The 25,453-nt window shown below is 43.7% G+C and overlaps 1 protein-coding gene across 3 annotated transcripts in view; it reads right to left on the reverse strand.

Annotated features, from left to right (window-relative positions):
- farp2 (FERM, RhoGEF and pleckstrin domain protein 2) overlaps nucleotides 1–25,453 on the reverse strand; it is a 153,311-nt gene that overhangs the window by 106,802 nt on the left and 21,056 nt on the right. For all 3 annotated transcript variants that reach the window (XM_078410604.1, XM_078410601.1, XM_078410603.1), the window contains exon 3: nucleotides 12,294–12,398. In XM_078410604.1, the coding sequence (XP_078266730.1) occupies nucleotides 12,294–12,398 (105 nt within the window). The remainder of the gene's footprint in view (nucleotides 1–12,293; nucleotides 12,399–25,453) is intronic.

Here is a 25,453-nt window from a genome sequence, read left to right on the forward strand (position 1 = left end):
CCGTATTGTATAAATACACTGGGTCATCCACTGAGAAACACCTGTCTGCTGCACGGAGGTCATGGTGAAACTTCTGCTTGTACTGTTTTTTACGAACAGCGGCTGCTGTGTCCGGACGGATGAAATCCAGACGGGTGCGCACGTGTCTGTTCAGAAACAGGTCAGCAGGTGACTGACCAGTAGTGCAGTTTGGTGTGGTGCGATACTGCATCAAAAAGATGGAGACCCTGTCCTCCACATCCATTGCGGTGTGTTTCAGCTTTTTCATTCCACCCTTGAATGACTGAACGTACCGTTCTGCCAGGCCATTCGAGGCAGGGTGACCAGGAGCACTTGTAGAATGAAGGATTCCATTCTGCTGCATGAAGTTTTTAAACTCCTCTGACGTGAACTGCGTTCCATTATCCGTGACAATGTGCTCCGGCAATCCATAAGCTGCGAACAGTCTTCTCAGTCGTGTGATAGTGGCTTGTGATGTGATGCTAGACATTTTAAACACCTCCAACCACTTGGAGTAAGCATCCACCACCAACATGAAAGTGTGTCCCAAAAATGGACCAGCAAAGTCTATGTGTAGTCTTTTCCAGCTCTGGCCAGGAAATTCCCATGGATGCAAAGGCACCTGACGAGGCATCCTTTGCTCCAATTGACATTACTCACATGCTCTGCAAACTTGCTCCACCTCTGCATCAACTTTAGGCCACCATACGTACTTGCGTGTTAGTGCTTTCATTTTCACAATTCCTGGATGGCCAGAATGCAGCTCCTTTAAAACAGTTTTTCTCAACTTTTCAGGAATCACCACTCTGGTGCCCCACAGGACACATCCTCGCTCTATTGAAAGTTCACATCTACGCGTGTGGAAAGCTTTCAGAGTCTCATCCACTTCAGCAGGCCAGCCATCCATGACAAATTTCAGCACCTTTGACAACACGTTGTCTGTGCATGTTGCATATAACAAACATATAACAACTACAGCATGGAAACAGGCCTGTCCGGCCCTACCAGTCCACGCCGACCATTCTCCCTGACCTAGTCTCATCTACCTGCACTCAGACCATAACCCTCCAATCCCCTCCTATCCATATACCTATCCAATTTACTCTTAAATAATAAAATCGAGCCAGCCTCCACCACTTCCACCGGAAGCCCATTCCATACAGCCACAACCCTCTGAGTAAAGAAGTTCCCCCTCATGTTACCCCTAAACCTTTGTCCCTCAATTCTGAAGCTATGTCCCCTTGTTGGAATCTTCCCCACTCTCAAAGGGAAAAGCCTACCCACGTCAACTCTGTCCGTCCCTCTCATAACTTTAAAAACCTCTATCAAGTCCCCCCTCGACCTTCTACGCTCCAAAGAATAAAGACCCAACCTGTTCAACCTCTCTCTGTAGCCTGTGCTGAAACCCAGGCAACATTCTAGTAAATCTCCTCTGTACCCTCTCCATTTTGTCGACATCCTTCCTATAATTTGGCGACCAGAACTGCACACCATACTCCAGATTCGGCCTCACCAATGCCCTGTACAATTTCAACATTACATCCCAACTTCTATACTCGATGCTCTGATTTATAAAGGCAAGCATACCAAACGCCTTCTTCACCACCCTATCCACATGAGATTCCACCTTCAGGGAACAATGCAGTTATTCCCAGATCCCTCTGTTCCACTGCATTCCTCAATTCCCTACCATTTACCCTGTACGTCCTATTTTGATTTGTCCTACCAAAATGCAGCACCTCACACTTATCAGCATTAAACTCCATCTGCCATCTTTCAGCCCACCCTTCCAAAAGGCCCAAGTCTCTCCGTAGACTTTGAAAATCTACCTCACTATCAACTACTCCACCTATCTTTGTATCATCTGCATATTTACTAATCCAATTTGCCACACCATCATCCAGATCATTAATGTAAATGACAAACAACAGTGGACCCAACACAGATCCTTGGGGCACTCCACTAGACACTGGCCTCCAACCTGACATACAATTGTCAACCGTTACCCTCTGGTATCTCCCATTCAGCCATTGTTGAATCCATCTTGCAACCTCACTATTAATACCCAACGATTTAACCTTCTTAATCAACCTTCCATGTGGAACCTTGTCAAATGCCTTCCTGAAGTCCATATAGACAACATCCACAGCCTTGCCCTTATCAATTTCCCTGGTAACCTCTTCAAAAAATTCAAGAAGATTAGTCAAACATGACCTTCCAGGCACAAATCCATGTTGACTGTTTCTAATCAGGCCTTGATTATCCAAATAATTATATATATTGTCCCTAAGTATCTTTTCCATTAATTTTCCCACCACAGACGTCAAACCAATAGGTCTATAATTGCTAGGTTTACTTTTAGAACCTTTTTTAAACAAAGGCACAACATGCGCAATGCGCCAATCTTCCGGCACCATCCCTGTTTCTAATGACGTTTGAAATATTTCCGTCATAGCCCCTGTTATTTCTGCACTAACTTCCCTCAATGTCCTAGGGAATATCCTATCAGGACCTGGAGACTTATCCACTTTTATATTCTTCAAAAGTGTCCGTACCTCCTCTTCTTTAATCATCCTAATTTCCATCACTACTCTACTTGTTTCGCTTACCTCACATAATTCAATATCCTTCTCCTCGGTAAATACCGAAGAAAAGAAATTGTTTAATATCTCCCCCATTTCTTCCGGCTCAGCACATAGCTGTCCACTCTGACTCTCTAATGGACCAATTTTATCCCTCACTATCCTTTTGCTATTGACATATATGTAGAACCCCTTGGGGTTTACTTTTACATTACTTGCCAAAGCAGCCTCATATCTTTTTTTCGCTTTTCTAATTTCCTTTTTAAGATTCCTTTTACATTCTTTATATTCCTCAAGAACCTCATTTACTCCCTGCCGCTTATATTTATTGTATATCTCCCTCTTTTTCCGAACCAAGTGTCCAATTTCCCTGGAAAACCACGGCTCTTTCAAATTATTATTCTTTCCTTTCCACCGAACAGGGACATAAAGACTCTGTACTCTCAAAATTTCACCTTTAAATATCCTCCATTTCTCTATTATATCCTTTTCATAAAACAATAATTTCCATTCCACTCCTTTTAAATCCTTTCTCATCTCCTCAAAATTAGCCTTTCTCCAATCCAAAATCTCAACCCTTGGTCCAGATTTGACCTTCTCCATAATGATATTGAAACTAATGGCATTATGATCACTAGACCCAAAGTGCTCCTCAACACATACCTCCGTCACCTGACCCATCTCATTTCCTAACAGGAGGTCCAACACTGCCCCTTCTCTGGTAGGCACCTCTACGTATTGCTGCAAAAAATTATCCTGCACACATTTTACAAACTCCAAACCATCCAGCCCTTTAACAGAATGTGATTCCCAGTCTATATACGGAAAATTGAAATCACCCACAATCACCACTCTGTGCTTACTACTAATATCTGCTATCTCCTTACATATTTGCTCTTCCAATTCTCGTTCCCTATTTGGCGGTCTATAATACACCCCTATAAGTGTTGCTAAACCTTTCTCATTTCTGAGTTCCACCCAAACAGCCTCCTTAATCGAGCCTTCTAGTCTGTCCTGCCAAAGCACTGCTGTGATATCCTCCCTGACAAGCAATGCAACACCCCCACCTCTTGCCCCTCCGATTCTATCACATCTGAAACAATGAAATCCTGGAATATTTAATTGCCAATCGCAACCCTCCTGCAACCATGTTTCACTGATCGCCACAACATCATACTTCCAGATGTCAATCCAGGCTCTAAGCTCATCCACCTTTCTTACAATGCTCCTAGCATTAAAATATACACATTTAAGGGACCCATCATTTCTTATTCTCAGTTTATTTCTTTTCCCTTCTTTCTCTCCTACATATTGGGTCTGAGTGTTTCCCTTTTCTGCCTCCTGCCTCACACACTGCCTATTAGCTATCTGTGTTTGAGTCCCTCCCCCCAACCGTACTAGTTTAAAGTCTCCGCAGTTATTTTAGCAAATCTCCCCGCCAGGATATTGGTTCCCCTCGGGTTCAGATGCAACCCGTCCTTTTTGTACAGGTCATACTTCCCCCAGAAGAGGTCCCAATGATCCAGAAACTTGAAACCCTGCTCCCTGCACCAGTTCCTCAGCCACGTATTTATCCTCCACCTCACTCCATTCCTATTCTCACTATCGCGTGGCACAGGCAGTAAGCCTGAGATTATTACTTTGGAAGTCCTTTTTTTTAACTCTCTTCCTAGCCCCCTGAATTCTCTTTTCAGGACCTCTTCCCTTATCCTACCTATATTGTTGGTACCTATATGTACCACGACCTCTGGCTCCTCTCCCTCCCCTTTCAGGATATCCTGGACACGCTCAGACACATCCCGGACACCGGCACCAGGGAGGCAAACCACCATCCAGGTCTCCCGACTGCGTCCACAGAAACGCCTATCTGACCCCCTCACTATAGAGTCCCCTATTACTACTGCTCTCCTCTTCCTTTCCCTACCCTTCTGAGCAACAGGGCCGGACTCCTTGCCAGAGGCCCGGGCACCGTCGTTGCCCCCAGGTAGGCTGTCCCCCCCAACAGTACTTAAACAGGAGTACTTATTTCCAAGGGGTACAGCCACCGGGGTACTCCCTAGTCCCTGCCTCTGTTCCTTGCCCCCCCTAACAGTGACCCACTTGTCTACCTCCCGTGGTCTAGGAGTGACCACCTCCCTGTAACTCCTATCTATAACCTCCTCACTCTCCCTGATCAGACGGAGGTCATCAATCTGCCGCTCCAGGTTCCTAATACGGTCCCTTAGGAGCCCCATCTCGTCACACCTGGCGCAGATGTGGATGTCTGGAAGACTATCAGACTCCCAGATTCCCCACATCTGACACCCAGAACAAAAAACTGCCCTGGCAGTCATACTCTCCAAACAAAGCCCCGTGCTCAGTTACTAAACCTACCGCCCGGCCGCTACTCCAACCGCCCACCCAAAAGAACTAAGTGATCTCCTGGGAGAGGCGAAAAACCGGATAAAAAACCCATGCCAATTTGGGAAAAAATCCGGGAAATTCCTCTCCGACCCCAAGCTAGGCGATCGAAACTAGTCCGGGAGATCACACAGGTCTTACTCCTTACTATCCCCACACAATCCCCACACACTACTTCCCAAGCAACACAGCTTGGTGCTGCTGCTTGCTGCTGCTGCTGCTTGCTACTGCTGCTGCTTGCTGCTGCTTGCTACTGCTGCTACTGCTACTGCTGATTGCTGCTGCTGCTGCTGATTGCTGCTGCTACTGCTGATTGCTGCTGCTACTGCTGATTGCTGCTGCTACTGCTGATTGCTGCTGCTACTGCTGATTGCTGCTGCTACTGCTGATTGCTGCTGCCCCCTTGGTCTGCCCCCTTGGTCTGCGTTCAGTGGAGCCTGCTCAAGATGTTCAGTTAACAGTGTGTATACGCTGTCAGTGATGGCTGTGGTCCCTGCGTCGTTTGTGTCAGGCAGCGGAACTCTTGAGAGGCCATCTGCATTACCATGTTTCCCTGAGGCACAGTACTCAATGTGATAATCATAGGCAGAGAGAATTATTGCCCATCTTTGGATTCGAGCTGCAGCCATGGTAGGCAGGCTTTTGTGTTCTCCAAACAGTGTTAGCAGGGGTTTGTGATCAGTCACAAGTTTGAATTTCCTCCCCCACAGGTATTGGTGAAACTTCTTTACACCAAAAATGAGCGCCAGTCCCTCTTTCTCAATCTGAGAATATTTCTTCTCAGCAGGGGATAATGTGCGTGATGAGAAGGCGATGGGGCGCTCCTCCCCTGTAGGCATTTTGTGTTGTATGACAGCTCCAATGCCATACGCTGAGGAGTCACAGGCCAGAGTGAGAGGAAGCATTTGGTCATAGTGCACCAGGATCTTGTCACTTGTGAGCAGCGATTTGCACTTGTCAAAAGCTTTCTGCTCTCGACTTTTCCACTCCCACGACAGCTGGTCTTTCAGCAACCTGTACAGGGAAGCAAGCACGGTGCTTTGGTTGGGCATGAACCGTCCATAATAATTCACTAGTCCCAAGACAGCTCTCAGCTCTTTCACACAGGTGGGGGCTGGTGCATCCTTTATTGCTCTGACTTTCTCCGGTGACGGCTGAATGCCCTGGCTGTTTAACACATGACCCAAGTATTCGATTTGTTTCTTTCCAAACTCACATTTTGCGTCCCTGACTCTCAGTCCGCTCTCCTGCAGTCTCTGTAGCACTTTATGCAGGTTTTGCAGATGCTCTCGTTCAGTTTTTCCTGTGATGAGGAGATCATCCAGATACACCACTACATTCAGATCTTTCATGAGGTTCTCCATGATTCTTTGGAAGATGGAGGGTGCTGCGCTCACACCAAAAGCCAGTCTGTTATAGACAAATAAGCCTCGGTGTGTGTTAATGGTCAACAGTTTTTTTGATTCTTCCTCCAGAAGTACCTGCTGGTACGCTGAGGCGAGGTCAATCTTTGAAAACACCTTTCCTCCACTGAGGGTTGCCATCAACTCCTCTATCCGTGGCAAGGGATAAGTCTCTGTAGTGGCAGCTTGGTTTACAGTGAGTTTGTAATCTCCACACAGACGAATGGTATGGTCCTTTTTTCAACCGGAACAACGGGTGCTGCCCATTCACTATGTTTGACTGGAGTAATTATGTTGGCCTTTTCCAGTCGGTCCAATTCAGCCTCCACTCGTGCTTTCATGGCAAATGGCAGTGGGCGGCTTTTGCAAAACTTTGGGCGGGCCCCTGGTTCCACCAGAATTGTTGCTTTGACATCACGCAGAGTGCCAAGTTCATCTTTAAACACTTCAGCGTGTAACTCCAGTACATCCTGTATTGATGTCAGGTGAGGCATCTCCTTAATATGCTTTATGTCTTCCTGATGAGACTTGTCACTGGCATGTTTAATTTCTTTCCAGTTTAAGGTGAGCTTTTTTAACCAGTTCCTTCCACACAAAGCTGGTCCTGCTCCCTTTACCACAATCATTGGTAGCTGCTCACTCTGACTCTCATATTTGACAGTGGCTTCAAACTGTCCCAACACAGGAATAACCTCCCCTGTGTATGTCTTCAGTGTGACTTCAGCAAGCCCTAGTGGTTGCTTTAAAAAGGTGGTCTGAAACAACTCCTCTGAGATAATGCTCACGGCAGCTCCGGTGTCAATTTCTAGTTTGACTTCTTTGCCATTAACCACAAAACATGCCCGGTATGCTTGTTTACAGTTGTTGCCATTTACTAATGAAAACATTGGCAACACTATTTCCTCCGCCTCCACATACTTTGTGTTTTTATCAGTCTGTCGTTTATATCTGCTCTGTGTCGGTGCCGCCGCCACTTTTCCTCTACATGCCCTTTTAATATGCCCGGTTTTACCACAGTTGTAACACTTTGCATCTTTAAAGCGACACACCTGTGGGCTGTGATTTTTGCCGTTACATCTATGGCAGTTCCTCCCCGTTTGCTTAACCGTGTGCGCATCCACTTTATGCACTTGGTTCGGACGTACCTCGTGTCCCCGCAGCTGCTGCGTGTCTCTCTCCGCAGTCTCCATGCTGAGGGCGATTTCAAATGCCCGTGCAAAAGTCAGGTTGGACTCCGACAACAGCCGGCGCTGGCTTGCCTTGTTACAAATCCCACTGACAAAACGGTCCCGAAGCGTCTCGTTCAACGTCGCTCCAAACTCACAGTTAACTGCACACTGTTTCAGCTCCGCAACGTAACTGGTCACAGATTCATCCGCCCGCTGGTTGCATCTGTTAAAGCGGAATCTCTCCGCAATAAGCAACGGCTTGGGTTCAAAATGAGTCTTTAAAATGTTCACAATGTCATCATAGGACTTATCTTTTGGCTTCAGCGGCTGCACCAGGTTCCTTAACAGACCATATGTAGATGCTCCCATCACACTTAACAGAGTAGCTACTTGCTTCTCCACTGCAATGTCGTTAGCCTCAAAAAACTGCTCTAAACGTTCCACATACGCCGACCAAGAGTCTGTCTTCGGGGCGAACTCCCCTATGGAACCTATGATAGGCATTTTCTGCTTGTTTTATCCTCGTCGCCAACTTTAACTGTGGTGTATTATGATAAGAATCGACGAGTGAGACAGGTTAGCATACAACATATGGCTGCTTTACTTCAACACCACCAGAGGGTGTTATCAGGTATCCTACAATGCTTTATACCCGGAACTACGGCAAGGCTCAGCTGCCAAAACACAAAACTCAAAATGGTAAATACACCACAACAACATTACAAAATTACAACAGGAGCAAAGGTGAGTAAATTGGGAGCAGCAGTTATCATTTCATAATTGAGAGTTGTGAGAGGTACAAACCAGCTGATCAGGATTCAGGACTAGCATGTTCTCGCAAGGAGGAACGATAAAAATAGCAAGGACAGGGAAACCTGGATGACGAGAGATGTTGTAAAATTGGTTAAAAGAGAAAATTAAGTACGTGTAAGAATTAGGAAGATGAAAGGGTCTTTCAGGAATATAGAGAAAACAGGAAAAAATTAAAGCAGGGAATCGAGAAGGCCAGAAGCTATCATGAAATGTTACTGAGAAGTCAGATTAAAGAGAATCCCCAAACTTTTTATGTGTACATTAAAAACAAGGGGTTAATTAGGAAGAGGGTAGGACCACAAGGATAAATGAGGGATTTTATGCTTGGAGTCAGAGAATGTAGGTGATGTAGGAAATGAACATTCCACATTGATGTTCACCGAGGAGGACAGGAAGAATAGTAATAGTTTACCAATGTGCAAGACATTTTCTGATGGAGGTGGTGATGTTGGATCTCTTGAAGAGCATTAAAGTAGATATATCCCCAGGGCCTGACGGGATCTGTGCCAGGTTATTGAAAGATGCAACAGATTGTTGTGCCTTTATGAAGTCTTTGTATCCTCTACAGCCAGGCAAAGTGCTGGAGGACTTGAGAGTAGCCAATGTTGTTCCTTGATTACTCTTAAGAAAATTGTAGACTGGTGAACCTCACAGCAACGTGAAATGGAGATGGTGTCAATGGATGAGAAGTTGGATTGCCTGATGGACATGCCTAACCTTCGAAGCCTTCTAAAGAAGTAGATGCGTTGGTGTGCTTTCTTAGCCATTACTTTTGTTGGTATGTACTCCTAAGAACTTGAAGCATTCAACCATCTCTACTTCGGCACTGTCAATGTAAAGTACACCAGGGTATGTGTACCGCTTAGCTCCCTGAAGTTGATCACAATCTCCTTTGTCTTGCTGACATTGAGGGAAAGGTTGTTGTCATGGCACCAGGTTATGAGGTTCTCAATCTCCTCCCTGTACTCCATCCCATCATTATTTGATATCTGACCCACAACAGTGGTGGTGTTTGCGAATTTGGAAATTGAGATGTATTTGTATTTGGCTGCACAGTCGTGGATGTATAGGGAGTAAAGAAGGGGGGCGAGTACACCTTCTTGTGAGGTGCCAATGTTGAGAATTATCATAGAGATGATTTGTCACCTCTCCTCACGGATTGTGGTCTGTTGGTTAGGACGTTGAGGATCCAGTTAGAGGTGAGTGCTGACTCCAAGTTCCATGAGTTTGGATATTAGCTTGGATGGGATAATAGTATTGAAACCAGAGCTATGATCTGTGAATAGAATTCTGAGGTAGATATCTCTTTTATAGACAATAGACAATAGGTGCAGGAGGCCATCCGGCCCTTCGAGCCAGCACCGCCATTCAATATGATCATGGCTGATCATTCTCAATCAGTACCCCGTTCCTGCCTTCTCCCCATACCCCCTGACTCCGCTATCCTTAAGAGCTCTATCCAGCTCTCTCTTGAATGCATTCAGAGAATTGGCCTCCACTGCCTTCTGAGGCAGAGAATTCCAAAGATTCACAACTCTCTGACTGAAAAGGTTTTTCCTCATCTCAGTTCTAAATGGCCTACCCCTTATTCTTAAACTGTGGCCCCTTGTTCTGGACTCCCCCAACATTGGGAACATGTTTCCTGCCTCTAACGTGTCCAACCCCTTAATAACCTTATACGTTTCGTCTCTTGTCCAGGTGTTCCAGGGATGAGTGTTGGACCAGGGAGATTACATCAGCCGTGGACCTGTTATGGCAGTAGGCAAAATGCAGATCAAGGTTGTTTGGTAGGCTGGATTTAATGCATTCCATAACCAGCCTCTCAAAGCACATCATGATGGTGGTGGATGTCAAGGCCACTGGACAGTAGTTGTTTAAACACTTTCTCAAGTTCCCTAGACTTCATGTCTTTCTCATAATAAATTCAGACAAATATCCATTGAGGACCTTGCCTAACTTTTCTGGCTCCACATATAGATGACCGCTCTGATTTCTCACAGGGGTTATTCTCCAGTTACCCTTTTTCTTTAATATATTTACAAAATGTCTTTGTATTCCCCTTAATTTTATCTAACAAAGCCATCTCAATTTCCCTTTTAGCCCTCCCGATTTCCTTCTTGATATATTCCCCAATCCCCTATACAGCACCAGGTATATGCTTTATCACATCTGCCTATACCTGACATGTGTCTCATTCATTTTCCTGACCAAGGCCTCAATTTCTCTCTTCACCTAGGGTACCTTGCTGCCTTGCATTTCATTCTAACAGAAATATGCATAGCTTGAACTCTCATTATCACACTTTTAAATGCATCCCACTTTCCGTATGTCCCTTTGCCCACAAATATCCTACTCTTGCAAGTTACTCTTGCAAATATAAACTTTTGCAAGTTCCTATACAATATGAACGAAGTTGACCCGACTTAATTTAGAACTTTAACTTAAGAACCAGCTTTTCCCTTATCCTTAACTACTTTAAAGCTAACAGAATAGTGGTCGCTGATTCCAAAGTACTCACCCTAACACTTTCATCACCTGTCCTTCCCATTCCCCAAGAGTAGATTACGCTTTGCCCTCTCCCGTCAGACTCTCTACATATTGCTCGAGGAAACTTTCCTGAATACACTTGACAAATCGCACCACATCTAAGTACCATGACGGTCAGTCTAAATTGGGACTGTTAAACAGGGGTTGTCCCCTGTTGTGATGACCCTATTAGTCTTGCAGCTGTCCATCCATATAGTCTCGTTGGACATTTCTTCAGTAATGTCATCTTAAGGATGAGGATCTTAAATCCCTTTATCTACAGAATTATGGACCAAAATCTGAGAATAGTGCTATTTTGTCTAGCACATTACAATGAAGGAAGTGTTCCCATCACTACAGTAAGCATTTTAGATTTCATTGGAAAGACACAAAATGCTGGATTAACTCAGTGGGTCAGGCAGCATCCCTGTGGAACACGGATAGGTGAAGTTTGGGCTGGGACCCTTCTTCACACTAATTGCAAGATTTCATGAATGCTTTCCCGAATGCACCATACATTGTGTAGCAATATTGCACAGAATTCAGACATTGACCAAACCACTCCAAGTTTCTAATATGCTAATCTTCTGCATTAACTACATTCTTTTATTGCAGTTGGAGCTTTTCTCTGTACTGCGAGAAGGCAGATTAGAGCAAATCTCAGAGAAAGTGCATGTTAAAAAATGCATTTCACATAACAGAAAGAGGCATTTAACTTAAATCTGCATTGACTCCTTGAAACAAACTCAGATGACAACCTATTGGCCTTCTGCTGTTTCCTTACCAGCATGCAACTTACAACCATTGCCCTGACTTTTGTCTGCATCTTTTATTTTTCTTTAAACCCCAAATAAATGTTGATCTCCATTTTCAAAAATGCAATGGGTTGTACTCTAATTTCCAAATAACAGGGGAAAGGGAATTAAAAATATAGAAACATAGAAAAATAGGTGCAGGCCATTCAGCCCTTTGAACCAGCATTGCCATTCAATATGATCATGGCTGATCATCCAAAGTCAGTATCCAGTTCCCGCTTTTTCCCCATATCCCTTGATTCCATTAGCCCTAAGAGCTAAATCTAACTCTCTCTTGAAAACATCCAGTGAATTGGCAGAGAATTCCAGATTCACAACTCACTGGGTGAAACAGCTTTTCCTCATCTCAGTCCTAAATGGCCTACGCCTTATTCTTAAACTCTGACCCCTGGTTCTGGACTAGTCACTCAAAGCTAGTCACTCAAATGCACACACAAGATTAAGCACCAACCCTCAACCTTCCTGCTTGCAAATTACGCACCACTTGAGGCACAGCTCACCCACTTGCACAGATGCAATGACAAGACATTTGTTGGGTTCACATTTTGACTGTTTTCAGGAGAGCTTCTTGTTCAGTCAACATACCTCATTCCCTTGACTGTTACGGAACTCCAGTCCAAAGTAATCATTTTCAATGAGGTTGAGGCGTTGGCAGACTTCGTCCATCAGGGCCTGCCCATGGGCTTTTTGCTATGGAAAGACAATCAATTGATCAGCAAAATCATTCCCATCACAACAAAAAATAACAACTTCTATTTATAGTTTTTTAATCAAACATTGAATGCTTCTCTGAAGAATCATATGACATTTGAGAGAGGTATACAAATGAAATTTTAAGACAGATTAATTAGGCTTAGATAAACACAAAATGCTGAAGTAATTCAGCGGGACAGGCAGCATCTCTGGAGAAAAGGAATGGGTGGCGTTTCGGGTCGAGACCCTTCAGATTGATCAGTCTGAAGAAGGGCCTCGACCCGAAACATCACCCATTCCTTCTCTCCAGAGATGCTGCCTGTCCTGCTGAGTTACTCCAGCATTCTGTGTCCGTCTTCGATTTAAACCAGCATCTGCATTTCCTTCCTACATAATTAGGCTTAGGTGTGGTGTCATCACAACAATGATAGAATTTAGGTGGGATTCAAAGCAAATGCTAGGGGTTTCCCAATATTCAGTTGGAAGCTACCTGTGGATGTTGTGGAGGCAACATTTAAGTCAAATACCAGAGGATTGAACGATCAAGTGGCCCAACATTTCTGGGCGCAGTGCACAATGCAGGATAGAAAGTCAGTCGCTCCAGTGTCCTGAGCTGAGTGCTGTTGAAAGTCCAAGACTCACAAGACAACAGGAGACCTGTAAACACTGCTGGCATTACGCAGTCCACAGAACTGGGCTTCAAACATAGATCAGTAAAGCACAGAAACAGACCCTTTGGCCCATAATGTGTGCCGAACATGCTATCAACATGCACCAATTTTAAACTTGGAATTTTAAAATAATTGCCCTGTACATCTTCTTAAACTTTCCTTCTCCGATCTTTAAGCTGTGACCTCTGGTCTTTGGCATTTTTATCTTGGGGAAAAATATTCCAACTGTCTTCTCTGCCTCTGCCTCTGCCTCCCATAATTTTATGTACTTCTATCATATTTCCAATCAACTTTTGAGGCTCCAAACAATCCAAATTTGTTCTTGTATCAATATCTTCTTATAGCTAATACCCTTTAATTCAGATAGCATCCTGGTAAACATCTTCTGCACCCTCCACATCATTCCTGCATTGGGCCAACCAGAACTACACACAAAACTCCAAAGGCTGCCGAATCAATTTCCGATAAAGCTGCAACACGCCTTCTGACTTTTAAACTCAATGCTCCGACCAGACCCGGTTTTTTTTACGGTGGCACGGTGGCGTAGCGGTGGAGCTACTGCCTTACAGTGCTAGTGACCCAGGTTCAATCCTGACTACTGGTGTTCGTGTGTACGGAGTTTGAACATTCTCCTTATGACCTGCGTGGGTTTTCTCAGAGATATCCGACTTACTCCCACACTCCAAAGACGTACAGGTTTGTAGGTTAACAGGCTTTGTATAAATATAAAATAGTTCCTAGTGTGTGTAGGCTAGTGTTGATGTGCGGAGATCGCTGGTCGGTGCAGACTCAGTGTGCCGAAGGGCCTGTTTCCGCACTGTATCTCTAAACTAAACTAAAGTATACCGTGGGCCTTCTTTACCTGTTTATTTATGTTGCCACTCTCAGGAGGTTATGGACTTGGACCCCAAGTTTCCTCTGTACATTAATGTTGTTATGGGTCTGGCCATTAATTGTGTTACTTCCCCTTACTTTCGACCTCGTAAAAAGCAACACCTCACACATGCTTGGATTAACGACTAACTGAGATCAGCAGCATTTCACAAATACTCATGCTGAAGTTTCAGCAAAAGATTTTTTAAGTGTTATCAAAGCAAATTACCCCACTTCCACAGTACTATTTTCCACCTTTAGCCCCTCAACACTAATATGAACGGGTTATTAATGATCGGAGTAAACTCAGGGGCCAAAGGGCCAGTTTCCAGGCAATCAAATAGATTAAAACGCTGTGTGATTCTACAGTGATTCTCCTTTCGTGAGTTCGAACAGCTGAAAAAAAAATGGCCTCAATCCCACTAAGGAGATCAAGTCCGTTTCTTATCAGCTGTGTGCCACCATAATCACTTAAGAGGACTGGATTAACAATTTAATCATTGGACCTTGCAGCAGATATAACAGATCCCATTTTATAGTTTGCCAAAAATTCACTTGAATTGTTCATTTTGCAACTGAACCAATATGCAAATCTTAAAGCATCTCATTTGCTGTGTAGGAAACAGCTCCATTGGTATCAAGTCATCCAGAATATTGCTTGCATATTTAACCATTCCACACTGAACAAAGATTCTGGTTACCAGTTACATGCTGTATGCATTCAATAATGAGGTTCAAAACTGAATTCCAGCTTCTCTTCACCAAGACCCATGTGTTCATTTTGTACTTTTGATCTGATTGGTTTTCATATTTTCTTTAAAAATGTTTACAATTTCTGAAATTGTACTTTGATGGTGTTGAACTCGCAACTCCCACGAATGTCCTCGTGATGTACTTTCAAATTGCCACAGTTTAAGAATCCTGAATTTTAGCAGCAGAAAAGACACCAGGGCATTGTGGAAATTATTCCTCAACCAATACAGGGAATTCTGCTATAAGATGTTGGTTGCATCCTAAGAAACCTAGTGTTATAAATTGTGTTAATGAGAGAAATGGGGATTAGGGGCTACAGAGTTTTGGATCAACAATGACAATTTTTTTATTTTCATTTTAAAAATAAAGGACTTTTCAAAAGCAGTAAGTTTATCTTTGTTACTGCAAACTAAAAATACTAATGGCTGTAGGTTATGTTGTTTAATAGAGTATCATTGCATGTGTCAATAGAATTGATTGCTTGTCAATTTCAATAGCCACTCGCAGTTAGAGTAATAGCTGTGTTCTCCAGAGACAATGCAGTCTGATTACTGTGGGGAGGTTACATGGAAACAGATTTTTTTGTTCGCTCTACTGTTTGAAATTGAAGACAGCTTTTTTCAAATTAACTTTTAAATGGTTCTCAAGTTCCAAATCAAAATTGCATTATAACCAACTCAGCCTGGACAATGCAAATAATGTTCCCTAATTCATAACTTGCAAGATATTTGCTTCATATTTGCTTCATCTATGAAAACACATGTTATAGCAAAACAACCATGACTTGTATTTAATAAAATGTACCAAGGAAAGATGCTGAGCAGAAAACTGTCAGATAGTTCTTTCCTATTTATCTTTACTTTTTGTGGCCAACAGCTGTGGTGCAATATCCTACAAGCGTATAACAGTGTGGAAAAATAACCAAAGATATTAACATCAAACAATATAGCACAGGAATTGGCCCTTCTGCCCTCAATGTTTATGCCGAACATGATGTCTAATTAAAGTGATCCCATCTGCCTGTACATGATCCACATGCCTCTATTCTCAGCACTTCCATGTGCCTATCTAAAAGCCTCTTCAATGTCATACCTGCCTCCACCACCACGCTGCGGCCTAACTAACGCTGCGGCTAACTCTGCGGCTAACTCTGCGGCCTAACTAAATTCCGATAACACTGCATCATGACTTCCTGACTCTTAATTTCAATGCCCCTAGCAATGAAGGCAAGCATACCATATGCCATCTTTACCACCCTATCTACGTGTTGCCACCTTTAGTGAGCTATGAACTTGGACTCCAAGATTCCTCTGCACTTCAATGCTGTTAAAGGTCTTGCCGTTAACTGTATACGCCCCTTACATACAACCTCCCAAAGTTCAACACCTCACACTTGCTCGGGTTAAACTCCATCTGGCATTTCTGTGCCCATTCTGCAGATGATCTATATCCCAGTGTATCGTCTGACAGCCTTCCACGATGTCCGCAATTCCTCCTATTTTGGTGTCGTCAGCAAACTTGCTCACCAACTCATCTGCATCTAGGTTATTTACACAAACAGCCAAAAGTCCCAGCACTGATCCCTGCTGAACTCCACTGGGAACAGACCTCCAGCCAGAATGTCTACCTTCCACCACAACTCTGTCTTCTCAGAATAAGCCAGTTCTGAATACAAACAAACAAGTCACCCTACATCTCAATCTTCTGAATGAGCCTAACATGAGGAACTTTATCAAATGGGTAAGAAGAAACTGCAGATGCTGGTTTAAACCGAACATAGACAGGAAAAGCTGGAGTAACTCAGCGGGAGAGGCATTGTCTCTGGAGAGAACGTTTAGAAAAGGGTCTTGACCCAATACGTCACCCATTCCTTCTGCCCTTCTGAAAAACCCATTCAGCTTTTTGTGTCTATCTTCGGACTTTATCAAATGCCTTATTAAAAACGTATTGTAGCGACCATAGTGGTCCTAGTCGTCGAACCCTCAGATTGGCCAGCAAGGTCACGTGTGGGTGCGACCGTAAGGATTGGTCCAGGGAGCGAAACCGCTGATTGGACAGCGTTGTCATGTGCGCTTTTGGCGCCCGAAAAGAGTCAGTTGAGAGACGTCTTCGAAGAGGATAGTTAGTTTTAATGGTTGTCCGTAATCTTGTTAAGAAAACTTTGTAATCGAATATTGCTGCCGCAATAAACTTCTTCAACAAAGAACAAGTTTCCAGACTCGCCATAGTATATAGCATTCACCGACCTACCTTCATCAATGTCCTCAAAAAACTCATTCAAGTCAGTGAGACAGACCTGCTACGTACACAGCCGCACTGGCTTAATTAGCTAATTAGCCCATTTGGTTACTTCAATCTCCAAATGGTCACGGTCAAAGTCAAATTTAAGAATGCTCATGGTTGATTGTCAGGAATTAATAGTGCCTAAAGGTAAATTACAGATGGCAAAGACATCCTGTCTGAGGAAACAGCTTTAGTTGATTCTTTCAACTCAACTTGACTGTTGTTGTGCAACGGCTGCACATTTAATGAGGCTTCACAAATTTAGAGTTTACATATTTTCAGATGATACCAAAAATACAATGAGCAATCCTAGTAGATTTCATGTAAAAACAGTACTCCCAGCTTGTTGATTTACAGGAATGTAACTGCTGGCAATCAGACAAAGGAGCACCAGGATCCAAGTATTATGTTAAACATCAAACAAAAGAGAAAGTGGTGGAGGAACTCAGTGGGTTAACTGCCATCTGTGGAGAGAATAGACAGACAATGTATTTTTTTGGTGGAAGGGGGGATCATTCTTCACAGTTGATGTCATAGCTGTACTGCTAATTCCCCTTCCTCCACCAATGACTAATTGATTAAGATAGGGAGCAGCACAGTGGCGCAGCTGATAGAGCTGCTGCCTTATAGCACCAAAGATCCAGGTTTGATCCCGACCTCAGGCGCTGTCTGTGTGGAGTTTGCATGTTCTCCCTGTGACCACATGGTTTTCCTTTGAGTACTCCGTTTTCCTCCTACATCCCAAAAACGTTTGGGCTTGTAGGTTAATTGTCCTCTCTAAAATTGCCCCTAGTGTTTAGGGAGTAGATAAGAAAATGGGATAACAAAGAACTAATGTGAACAGGTCAGTATGGAATCAGTAGGCCGAAGGGCCTGTTTACATGCCGTATCTCTAAATGAAATTAAAACAATGGGTGCAGATACAGCACGTCAAGATGAAGAAGCTTAAGGAAACATGTTAATAGCCTGGTACTTGAGCCGCTAACACACTGGTTATTATTTGGGCCTCAGGCGAGGATGAATGGAAGAGTCCCCAAGTCCTCTCCTAAGGAGAAGAGTGCAACAGTATTGATGTGGATTATGCTTAAAGTTATCTAAATCAAGAATCCATTAATACATGGGAGAATGGTCCCTACTATAATCAGTATCTGTGTCTCTAAATCATGCTGTATATCTAAACTAAACTAGTTGCTGCCTGGCCCATTGAGTTGCTCCAGCACTTTGGCTTTAGCTCAAGATTCTAGCATCTGTAGTTTGTTGAGTCTCCAAGAAATACACACCATTGCTCCAGAGTTTATCTTTATATTGAGTAAGTAGCAGCTCCACAAGAAAATTAGATGCAGAAAAGGTTTGAAACAAATTGAGCGATGTGGGGTTAGTGGGCACTGAGATAAATATCAATCATGATTTTATTTTACGACAGAGCAGATTTGAGGAGCCAAATAGTCTACTACTGCTTCTGGTGCCTTATATCATGTTCAGTAACCCAAACTCACTAACAGTCCACAATGAGATTGCAGTGTCAAGTGCACAGCATGATGTCACTGCCAGACCCAAGACATCAACAACTTACAACTCGACCAGATCACTATAATAGCTTCGAGCTGCACGCTCATTACTTTAATACCTTCAGCCTGGGCATGCACATCCACATCTGATAGCCCTATGATAAGCAGCTGCTTGGCCATTCAGCACCACTCCTTAACCAAAAGGACGAAAGGATTAGAAGGAAATGGCAAGTGCTACGTTGATTCCAAATTAAGTCACACAGAGCCTGCTCAAGGACATCAAATATTCTCAAAGCTGATCTGACATATAAAGGCTCGACAGTAAATGCAACTTGATTTAAGTTCTCATTTAGCTTTGTGATTCCAATTCCTAACAAATCTACTAAACACCCCCAAAAAGAAACAAATTAGCAGTCCCAAGATGTTTGTCTGCATATTAAAGACTAAGTCTTAAACAACAGGTTTGTACAATTAAATGTCATTACCCCTCACCAATGGAAAAATTGAAAACCTAAGATTAGATTATATTTCTATACCTTGTAGAGACAGATGATTTAACTAATTCCAAATGGCTCCAGAAAGCAAGTGTCACCAAAGGTTATCAATAGTAGCCCACGATCTGATTACTGGGGTAAAGCATTCTCTCTCATACAGCAAAGAAATCAAAGTTCAAATTGATCAGGAGGTACAAAATGCAGAAACCACAGCATTCGCCTTTGTAATTAAGGTTCAGTTTTATGTCACTGTTATCACTGTCCTTTAAAATGTTTGGCAATCTAGATATGCTCATTTACCAGGGCTTTATACAACCGGGGAGGAGCCAGCGCTGCCGTCGCAGCTGCGGCTTGCCTGCAGTCCGTCTGTCTTTTGTGTTTTTTGTTGTTTTTGTCTGAATTGTAGTTTAATATGATGTAGTGTTGTATGTTATGTTTTGGGGGGGGGGGGGGGGGGGGGTGGGAGGGAACGGGAACTGTAACATTCTCTCTCCCGAACGGAGACGTGACCTTTGTTCTGTGTCGTGTCTCCGTTCCCGTTGCGGCCTACCACCGGCCATTCACCTGGGAACACCTGGGGCTCTGGTTCGCAGAGCCCGCGGCGCGGACTCACCACCTGCGGCGCTGGCTGCCTGCGGATGCTGCGGGCGCGGCTGCGACTCGTCTCCGGAGGCTCCGGCGCGGGCCGCGTGGACGTCGGAAGCCCGCAGACCCCTGGGTGGGGGCCGACATCGGGAGCTCCGGCAACGGCAGAGGCAGCGTGTTCGCCCGCCCCGAATCGCGGGGCTTGGGTCGGCCCGTCGCGGACCTTTCACCGTCCGGCGCGGCCTGAAATAGGCCGTTGACCTTTCACCGCCCAGCGGGGGCTTCAATATCGGGAGCCCCGACCGCCCCGACGTGGCAACTCCAACAGCCTGACCGCGGGACAAGACGGCAGGGAAGAGAAAAAGACATTTTGGCCTTCCATCACAGTGAGGAGGGACTGGAGGAGACTCACTGTGATGGATGTTTCTTTTTGTTTGGTGTTAGTTGTGATTGTATGTGTTATTGCATTTTTATTGATTAATCTTATTGGTCTTATTGTTCAACTGCGGGTAATGTTTCATTTTACTACACATTTATGTGTATGTAACAAATAAACGACTATTGACTATTGACTATTGACTATTAGACAACATACAACACTTAAACATTAAGTTATTAGGGTTTGTAACAGATTGGAATGCTCTCATTCTAATGGAATGCTCGCTCGCTCTCCCCCCCCCCCCTTTTTATGGTCCATTTATATTAGGAACTGCTTCATGCACGCACAGCTGTTTGAAAGAATGCATTTCGCATTTGCGGTACTATAATATTTCACATTAGAGAGCAGCCAGACTAAAATTAAAATTTCTTCATTGGCTGCAGAAGCAGACTGTCAAGGAACATAAATTCCCTTAATCCAAAACAAAAAGTTCAATTTACACCAATCAGCCAAAAGATTATGACCACTGACAGGCGAAGTGAATAACATTGATTATCTTGTTACAGTGGCACCTGTCTAGGGGTGTAGGGGTGGGATATATTAGGTAGCAAGTGAACAGTCAGTTCTTGAAGTTGATGTGTTGGATGCAGGAGAAATGGGCAGGAGTAAAGACCTGAGCGACTTTGACAAGGGCCAAATTGTTATGGCCAGATGACTGGGTCAGAGCATTTCTGAAACGGCAAGGCTTGTGGGGTGCTCCTGGTCAGCAGTGGTGAGTACCTACCGACAGTGGTCCGAGGAGAGACAAACCACAAACCGGCGACAGGATGTTGGGCGCCCAAGGCTCATCGATGCGCGAGGGCAACGAAGGCTATCCCGTCTGGTCCGAACCGACAGAAGGTCTACTGTAGCATGTTATAGAACATTTTAATGGTGGTCACGGGAGGAATATGTCACAATAGACAGTGCATCGCACCCTGCTGCGTATGGGGCTGCACACAGAGGACCAATAGCATATTAGGCGGGTGGTCATAATGTTTTGGCTCATCAGGTCATAATGTTTTGGCTGATCGATGTACATTCTCAACTTATGAGGTATTATTGTTGCAAAGAACATTGTAAATCAGCAAATTTCCAATTACCCTACACCAGCTAATAAATAAACTTGACACTAAACTGAATTTGCAAGAGAGTGAGGAAGAGCAGGAATAGAATTAAGTATAATTCTATATCTTAATTTAGAACATGAGGAGACCCGTAGGCAGAGTGAACTAAAAGGATCCATTTCTCTTTGCTGGAAGGCATCTCAATATGGTGCAAAATGTTAAGATTTCAGGTCAAAGATCCTTCATCATAATGGCTCAGCTCAGATAACTGTCCCATGCCTAAATGTTAATTGCTTCTCCTTCCACATGTGCTGTCCGACCAACTTAGTGTTTCCAGCAGACATGACAGCATATGAGTGGAGTGTGAAAAATAGGGCTAGCATTTCAGGTTGATGGCTATTTAAACAAAGCTTAAATGCAAGGCTGAGAAATAGCAACTCATCTTCTGACTGGACACAGAAATTCCTTGTTCACATGAAGCTTATAGAATAAACAGAATACATAGAAAACAGTCACAAGAAACAACAAACATGAGTGCAAAGCAGCAGAATGGTGCAAGAAAAAAAACTAGGATTTTAACCAGTTAATCTAAGAAATTTCATATTTCAACTATTATGCATCAGAATACCTGAAGCAGAAATAGACAATAGACAATAGGTGCAGGAGGGGGCCATTCGGCCCTTCGAGCCAGCACCGCCATTCAATGTGATCATGGCTGATCATTCTCAATCAGTACCCCGTTCCTGCCTTCTCCCCATACCCCCTGACTCCGCTATCCTTAAGAGCTCTATCCAGCTCTCTCTTGAATGCATTCAGAGAATTGGCCTCCACTGCCTTCTGAGGCAGAGAATTCCACAGATTCACAACTCTCTGACTGAAAATGTTTTTCCTCATCTTAGTTCTAAATGGCCTACCCCTTATTCTTAAACTGTGGCCCCTTGTTCTGGATGGTTTGCTTCCAGAGATGTGCATCAACAAGGCGAGAAGAATTTTATGATGCTAACCTTCCGAGGTCCTCCAGTTCTTACTGCCGATGTTTAAAAAGCTTTTTCGCATGTTCCTTTCATGCATTGCTTTAAAAATCTTACTTTCTCCTAGATCATCAAGAGGCACCTGTTATCGATTCTGATCTTTTTGCCACATGCGTGATCATTTTTCCATTGTCTCCATTGTAACACAAGTGCCCTTTATAAAACATGATGCATTTGCAGAAACACCATTCTGCCATGATTAATGATGGCATATTTCCAATAGGCAATCATGTTAATGGTCAACTATGTCAATAGGCCTTGACTTCCACCAAATGGTCTCTGTAAACAGCAGCATTTGTGGGGATGGTAAGTGGATAGACATCTTCATTGACAGATCTGCATTATTTGGATTTCAAATATATTAATATTAACAATTAGCAACAATCTCTCCTTAAATAAATCATATTTGTATATAATGTACATATTATTTATGTTTGTGTTTGTCCGAGTCTACGCCTGTGATTCTGTTGCAAACAAGATTTTTCATTGTCACGGTACTTTATGGTACTTGTTCATATGACAATAAATTCGACTTGACCTGCTGCTCCCCGACATTAAAGAATGTTTTTTAAATCAAATAGCTTTGTAACCTAAATGAGTTAAAATGCATTAAACAAAAAAATGCTAAATCAAGTGATACCTGCATATCAGCATGGACTTATCAATTCTCTTTTACCTCTTCCAGTATATTTCACTTCCTAAATAAACTAAATATTTCTCAGCATTCTTCAGTTAATAAATGTAGTTTGTTTGCATTGTCTTTAGGCTTTTAATTTTTTGATTAAAGCAATAAACTTGAAAAATGCAAAATAAGTTGGCCAATGAAAGAATGGGACCTTTATGAATTATGGACGCATGCAACTATTGTGGAATCATCTTGCAGCATTCACACTTGGCACATTCTATACACTAGACGGTCTCCATATGTTCAGTATTATATTTTGCTTCTAGTTATAGAATGAGGCCAGAATTGGAGTGGGGGAGGGGGAATTCACAGCTTGGATGCCACAGCACGAACTTTTAAAATGAAGCGTTTAAAAGCACATTTGTACTTTTTACCCTGATTTGTAATTTGTACCCTGACTCACTGGACCCACATCAATTTGCATACAGGGCAAATAGATCTACAGAGGACGCCATCTCTCTGGCTCTTCACACTGTCCTGACTCACCTAGAGAGACAGGGCACGTACGTGAGGATGCTATTCATAGACTATAGCTCCGCCTTCAACACGGTCATCCCCACCAAGCTCATCACCAAACTCCACCAGCTAGGCCTTAGCTCGTCATTATGTGACTGGATCCTGGACTTCCTGCTGGAACGACCGCAGGCAGTGAGAATGGGCCCGCACCTGTCCTCCACTATCACCCTGAGTACCGGCACACCACAGGGCTGTGTTCTGAGCCCCATGCTCTACTCCCTCTTCACACACGACTGTGTTCCTGCATTCGACACCAACACCATTGTCAAGTTTGCAGATGACACAACGGTGATCGGGCTGATCACCAACGGGGATGAAACAAACTATAGAGCGGAGGTGCAGAACCTGGCGGACTGGTGCTCGGATAACAACCTGTCCCTAAATACCACCAAGACCAAGGAGCTGATCATCAACTTCCGTAGGTCACATAACGGGGAATATGCCCCGATCTCTATCAATGGGGTCAGTGTGGAGAGAGTGTCCAGCTTCAAGTTTCTGGGCACTCACATTTCGGAGGACCTAACATGGTCCAATAACACTGCTGCGCTGGTCAAGAAGGCACAACAAAGACTGTTCTACTTAAGAACACTGAAAAAGTCTGGTCTACCCCAACAGCTGCTGAAGACCTTCTACCGCTGCACCATAGAGAGCATCCTAACGCATGGAATCCCTGTGTGGTACCTCAGCTGCACGGAGGCAGAAAGGAAAGCTCTACAGCGGGTAGTCCATAGAGCTCAGAGGGCCATCGGAACACAGCTACCAGACTTGGAGGGCATCTACAACACACGATGCCTCAGAAAAGCCACCAGCATCCACAAAGACTCTTCACACCCCTGCAACAGTCTGTTCGAACTCCTTCCATCGGGCAGACGATACAAGGCCTTCTATGCCCGCACCTCCAGACTCAGGAACAGCTTCATCCCCAGGGCCATAGCTGCTATGAACCGGTCCTGCTGAGCCGGATGGCCACAACGCATAGATCAACTTGCACTTTACCCTGTCCAAAACTGTTACAACTGTTCGTTTCGTTGGGTTGCTGCTGTCTAAATTACCTAAATTAGTGCATCGTATGGGAGGCGCATTCCCAATCTCGTTGTACCCCTGGGTACAATGACAATAAAGATATATTGTATTGTATTGTATTGTATTGTACTCAGACTACACCTATTACAGTTATGTTCACTGGCTCTCTCTTCCTATTGAATGAGAAAGAAAAGTAAAATTGAGGCAAGGCCCCAAAATAATTTCTTTAAGATGGGAAGGATCTGAACTAAACCTGCTTTTCATCATTACTAACGGTTTTAATCCCATCGTGACTAGGAGGGGATACACCTTTGCAATACTGCCCTCCCAAATGAGCAATCCCATCACTTTCAGGTCTGAATCAGTAGGCCCCAAGTTTCGGAAAAAGCACAAACAGACTACACCATCGATCAGTCCACCAGGGCCATGCGATCTCCCGGTTGCCAAACACTTTTCATTCCCATACTGACCTTTCTCCTCCATTGTCAGAGCGAGGCCAAACACAAATTGCACCTCATATTTCGCTTGGGTAATTTACAACCCAGCAGTATGAATATTGATTTCTCCAACTTCAAATAACCCTTGCATCCCCTCTCTCTCCATCCCTCCCCCACCCTAATTGTCGTTCTAGTTTCACTTTTGTCCTGTTGAGTTTCATTGTATAACTCGTTATCACCTACCCCACAGCCAACCATGGACCATTGTCGGCTCCACCTTTCCTTGAGGCATCACTACGTTTTGCATATCTTTCATTCATTTGTTCTAATTACCTTCTATATCTCTCGTTTCCCTTTCCCCCGACTCTCAGTCTGAAGAAGGGTCTCGACCCAAAACGTCACTTATTCCTTTTCTCCAGAGATGCTGCCTGATCCACTGAGTTACTCCAGCTTTTTGTGTCTATCTGCAGTATAGTCCTATTTGTCAGTAGATTAAAACTAATGCTTATAAGGTATATTTAAATAGATTTAATCTTTTTACGAGATTCAGTAAAATTAATTTCTACTTTTCATTTCACACTCCTATAAAAAACTTTTCTATGAAGCAGCACATTAGGGAAATTGGAAAAAAAAAAAAAATATTTGCCCTCTGCAATTTGCAGGTTTTGTACAAATATTATTGAATAACAAAATGGAAAGCACACTGTG

The sequence above is a fragment of the Rhinoraja longicauda genome, chromosome 13 (genome assembly GCF_053455715.1).
Source record: "Rhinoraja longicauda isolate Sanriku21f chromosome 13, sRhiLon1.1, whole genome shotgun sequence".
NCBI lineage: Eukaryota > Metazoa > Chordata > Chondrichthyes > Rajiformes > Arhynchobatidae > Rhinoraja > Rhinoraja longicauda.